Source organism: Sinocyclocheilus grahami, unplaced genomic scaffold (genome assembly GCF_001515645.1).
Source record: "Sinocyclocheilus grahami isolate Dianchi unplaced genomic scaffold, SAMN03320097.WGS_v1.1 scaffold653.1, whole genome shotgun sequence".
Lineage (NCBI taxonomy): Eukaryota > Metazoa > Chordata > Actinopteri > Cypriniformes > Cyprinidae > Sinocyclocheilus > Sinocyclocheilus grahami.
Window position 1 is genome coordinate 336524 of NW_015505832.1, and position 6000 is coordinate 342523.

Sequence of the window (6000 nt, forward strand, 5' to 3'; positions counted from 1 at the left end):
CTGTTTAGATTTGTATAACGCAGTGCAGCTGAAGAATAAATGGTCATGTATGGAGGCTTTTAAATTAAGCATAACATGTTTGAAATTAAATTGAAAAACAAAAAAAACAATTGCAGAATATTTTTTCAAGAGACTCAAGAAAAACATTGGCTATTCAGATGTTGTGGTATAGCACATCTGCACTATTATTAGAAATATGTTCAGCCTTTACACTTTCATTTCCTTTTCTATGTCAAAGTATTGATGATTCCCCTGCCTTTTCAAAACACTCTGTTTACAGCTTTTCTGTGAAAGAAATGACAAACAATTGATTTTTCCAAATAGAAAAAAAAAATCAATTATATCTGAATTTTACAAAAGCACATGCAGGGCTCAACAATAAGGATGGCCCATGGCCAGTGTGAGAGTATTTCAGGCCAGCTGACAAATCTGTCACATGCCATATTGGCCCAGTGCTGCATTGTAAATACGTACTGCATTGACTGATCATATACCTGTATTTTCATGTAAACTAAAACTTTTTTGTCTCTAAACTAAAGGTATGTAGTTATATCCTATACCCTTTCTAGAACTATTTTTAACGGGTCCAGCTCCAGTTCTAGATGTAAGGTGGGCCATAAAACTCTCAAGGTGGACTAGACATTCAAATGTATATGTCAGCTGTCCAAATATTTTCTTTCTGAGGCATACAATAATTTGTTGCTCAAAATGTATATTTCTTTTGTGTCCAGTGAAAATGTTGGCAGGGCAAATGCTAATCTAAAATACTGGCCCAGCCAGGCCAGCATTTAGAAAATAATAATAATTATAATAATTATTATTATTATTATTAAAAAATCCTTATTGTCGAGTCCTGACATGTTTTATTCACAAGTTTCCAGGAAAATATTTCCAAACTGGAATGCACTACACCAGTTTCTGGAAAACAGGCGGCGGGCTGCATACCAATATTGCCTCCTACTTCATTTAATACAGCCCACATAGACCTGTCAGATATACAAAAGATCTGGCCCACAACATCCTGGATTCATTCATTCATTTGCTGTGTATTTAGTATTGACTTTTATTATAGTCCCTGCCTTGAAATCCCTGGCTATAGTACAGTATTAATTCTAATATTTTTTGTGCAGGATCCAGACAGGATATACTACACTTCAGCCAGCAAAATACAGCAAAAAAAGAGAGCCAGTTTCTGCAGAGGTGAGAGGAGAGCCAGTTTCTGCAGAGGTAGGAGGTGAGACTGAGAAGTTAACGTGCCTCGTTTGCAAAGAAAATAACTAAATAATTCAGTTTATACAGTAATTGCAAGATGAAACACTTAAGTTAAACATGATTATCTTGTTCATCAGCAAAAATGGGTGAACTATCAGTGAAAACCTCTTCATACGTATTCACAGCATACATTATATTACATATACTGTATACAGATGACAGGCAAGGCATTTACGATGTTTAGTTTATTTTTAATTTTTAAATGCAGTTCTATATATGAACTATAAAAAACCATATGTATGTTTGAGTCCAATGCTCAAGTGAAACTACACTGAAACAATAACTGGGACCAAGTGTATGTCCATTGTAAATTCAATAATCTTTTTCATGAATGCAGTGTGAATACAGCAATACAGTGTGAACACGGTTTCAAAGCAAGGCTACACATGCAAAGGGTCATAAATGTTCATATTTATGTTGAATTATATGGCCATTTACATTCATATTGGATGGACATTCACATTCAGGATAATGGGATCTTGATGGTGGAGGCAGCTGACATTTTAGAGTGTCCATTATAAAGAGGGATAAATAGACATGGGTATATTCTACGGCTGTACTCAGGGTGGAGAGTTTAGATGTCAAGAGGAGGATGATGGATGTTCACATTAAAAAAAATCTATGCTTCAAAAGCTCTTAAAGCCTTAAAATGTTTTAATAGTATGTATAAAGAAAGGTTGCTTGATTTCCTGTTCACCAGCAGGCAATAAATACTCAATGGAGGTCTCACAAAAACAGAATACACACACATACACACACACACATACATATATATATATCGCTTTTTTATGTGTTTTTTTTTGCCGTATTTTGCTCGCTGAAGTGTAGTATATCCTGTCTGGATCCTGCACAAAAATTATTAGAATTAATACTATACTATAGCTAGGGACTTCAAGGCAGGGACTATAATAAAAGTCAACCTTACCCAGCAAATTAATGAATGAATCCTGGATGTTGTGGGCCAGATCTTTTGTATGTCTGACAGGTCTATGTTGGCTGTATTAAATGAAGTAGGAGGCAATATTGGTATGCAGCCCACCGCCTGTTGTCCAGAAACTGGTGTAACTGGTTCATGTTAAATTAAGAAATATTTCACCATTTAAACATGTATACAATATGTTATATTAAGAACTGTAGTTAATGAAAATAAAGTCAATAATCCTGTAATCCTGTGGTTATGTGGAATATTTTACATTTCGATGATTTAATTATCTGTAAGTACTTGTTCATGTATGAAATGAAAAAGCTTGTATTTTTTTGTAAACAAACAAGAAAGAAAATAAAAGAGCGAATTTGCCTTTGTTCCACATTTCGTGTATGAAGCTTCCCCTCGCCTCACACACACACAAATCAGTAGCCTATCCACCAATTACAGAAGTAGATTATTATGGATAACATGCATATCTAATTTCTTACTTTTATTATAATTTTATATTTAGCCTAAAGATGATAAAGTTATTGACATTATCATTATTTTATGTGCTTTTTCATGAAATACATGCATGCTACAGGTCAGCACAAATGTCTTTCATTGGCGAGTGAGGAGGGGGATCTGCCAAATGAGAATATATATATATATATATATATATATATATATATATATTTTTTTTTTTCATTTTACCTGAAACAGACAAGAAGTCATCCACAGAAGTGATGTCATCAACGGCCTCGGTCAGGATGCGTACTTGCTTCTCCCACTGGTCCTTGAAAACATCCATGTTGTCCTGAGCCACCTTGCTTTGTGGGCGTGCGGCCAAGGTCAGGGCGGCATTGATTACCTGAGAGAAGGAACATGTTATGATTCTGAACCTTACCTAAATCTGAGAAAAACTACAAAAATTATTGTAGAGTCATGCTGCTGACAAATGGTATAAACACGAGTGAAACCAAGTCTTTTTTTTTTAATCTAACCATGTGCATATTTTCAAATCAAATTATGTAGTTGCACATTTTTGCTTTCCTTATAAAACGAACTGTACCAGCGCATCAGTGAGCAGCAGACAGCCCACCCCGATGCTTTTCTCATCTTGGCTGGGGATTTCAACCACGCAGACTTAAAGAGTGTGTTCCCAAAAATACACCAACACATAAACTTTCCAACTTGGGGAAACAACATTCTAGACTTTGTTTACACCACCCAGAAAGGAGCTTACAAGGCTCCCCCCCTCCCCCACCTCGGTGCCTCAGACCACATCACTGTCATGCTAATGCCTGCGTACAGACCACTTGTTAAAGTCACCAAACCAGTTCACAAACAGATACAAGTGTGGCCGGAAGGGTCGTCAGAGGCTCTTCAAGACTGTTTTAACACCACTGACTGGAATATGTTTAAGCAGGCTGCAACATACAATAACCCCACAGGCCTCCAGGTGTACTCAGAGACTGTCACTGCCTACATCACCAAGTGTATTGATGATGTAACAGTCACAAAGACCATCACTATCCGGGCCAACCAGAAGCCGTGGCTAACAGGAGAGGTCTACGGACTCCTGAAGACGCGGAACGCTGCCTTCAGAGCTTGAGATAAGGTGGGCCTGAAGACAGCTAGGGCCAACCTTTCCCGCGGGATCAGAGAGGCAAAAAGACAGTACTCCAGGAGGATAGCCCATCATTTCAGCGACAGCAGAGACAGTCGGAGCCTGTTGCAGGGGATACAGACCATTACGGACTACAAGCACCCACCACGCACCTGTGACAGCCCCATCTCTCTGCTGAACGAACTGAACATCTTCTTTGCTCGCTTTGAGGCACAAAACAGCACCACTGCACAGAAGACTCCACCTCCTCCCGGCGACCAGGTGATGCCTCAGCAGGATCAACGCACGCAAAGCTCCGGGTCCTGACATCATTCCTGGGCGTGCACTGAGAGACTGTGCAGTAGAACTCACTGATGTCTTCACAGATATTTTCAACATCTCGCTAAGCCAGGCTGTTGTCCCCACATGCTTCAAAGCTACCACCATCATTCCAGTCCTGAAGAAGTCGTCTCCATCCTGCTTCAATGACTACCGTCCAGTTGCACTTACCCCCATCCTCATGAAGTGCTATGAACGGCTAGTCATGCACCACATCAAGTCTGCCCTCCCCCCTCCCTGGACCCCTTCCAGTTTGCATATCGGTCCAACCGCTCGACCGATGACGCCATCGCCACTACCATCCACTCAGCCCTCACACGCCTGGACAAAAAAGACTCATACGTCAGAATGCTGTTCATAGACTACAGTTCAGCATTCAACACAATCATCCCTCAACAGCTAACTGGTCCAGCTGGGGCTCAACACTTCGCTGTGCAACTGGCTGTTGGACTTTCTGACTGGAAGACCTCAAGACCTCAGGGTCGGCAGCAACACATCCAGCACCATCACACTGAACACTGGGGCCCCCCAAGGATGTGTGCTGAGCCCCCTCCTCTTCACTCTGCTGACCCACGACTGCACACCGTCACACAACTCCAACCTCCTTATTAAGTTTGCGGATGACACGACTGTAGTGGGTCTCATTAGCAACAGAGACGAGACAAACTATAGGAGCGAGGTGAGCCCCCTGGCCGGGTGGTGCTCTGACAGACTCTCCCACTCCCCCCTCCCTAATACACACACACACTGTCACTTCAATCCATCTAAATAAGCTCTTTTGCACTACAAATCATTATATCTGCACAGTTGTCTACTTCACTGGTTTGCACTCTATCTGCCATGTGCCTTGTGCTGCTTTATATATATTTTTTTACATTTTACCTTATTTGTATATTTGTATAGTTGTATTTTATATTTAATCTGTATATCTGTATTTATGTTCTACTGTTAATGTTATCTGTATGGACCAAGGGTCTGAGAGTAACGCAATTTCAATTATCTGTGTGTATGTGCTGTACATGTGGAAGAACTGACAATAAAGCAGACTTGACTTGACTTGACTTGAAAACTATAAGCCTCAGAATACCTGCTGCTTTTACAACTTTGAGTCACATGACGATTCATAAAATCTTAGATCTAAATTGATAATCGATGGCGCCGACACTGATGGCTGCCTCCGTGGCGTGCTCCACAGTTGTTTTTATGTTTTTGTTAGTTTGTCCTGTCTTTAGTTATATCCCAATCAGTTTCACCAGAGACGAATTGCTGGACATTCGGAAGTACACACCACCCGATATTTCACCGGAAACTCGCTGATCAGATCACAGACACAGAACAACAACACCAGGACTCTGTTTTAATCATTCTCGGGGACTTTAATAAAGCAAATCTCTCCCGTGAACTGCCAAAATACAGACAGCACATCACATGTCCCACCAGAGACAGTAATATATTGGATCACTGTTACACCACAATAAAGACTGCGTATCACTCTGTTCCACGAGCAGCTTTGGGGCTCTCTGATCACTGTTTGGTTCATCTTATACCGTCCTACAGGCAGAAACTGAAATCAGCTAAACCTGTATTAAGGACTGTAAAAGATGAACTAATGAAGCAGAGCAGGATTTAAAAGCTTGTTTTGACCTCACTGATTTGAGTGTTTTTGAAGCTGCTGCCACCGATCTGGACGAGCTAACAGAGACTGTAACATCTTATATCAGTTTCTGTGAATATATGTGCATTCCTACCAGGACTCATCTAAGCTACAACAACGACAAACCGACAAACCATGCAAAACTCAGACAGCTTCGTCAGGTCAAAGAAGATGCTTACAGGAAGGGGGAAAATGTCTTGTATAAATGTATAAACAACA

The 6000-nt window shown here is 40.4% G+C and overlaps 1 protein-coding gene across 1 annotated transcript in view; it reads right to left on the minus strand.

The window, feature by feature from the left end:
• Positions 1-6000, minus strand: part of LOC107558616 (catenin alpha-2) — a 128391-nt gene that overhangs the window by 24184 nt on the left and 98207 nt on the right. The window contains exon 5 of the mRNA XM_016242278.1: positions 2894-3050. Coding sequence (XP_016097764.1) covers positions 2894-3050 — 157 coding nt within the window. The remainder of the gene's footprint in view (positions 1-2893; positions 3051-6000) is intronic.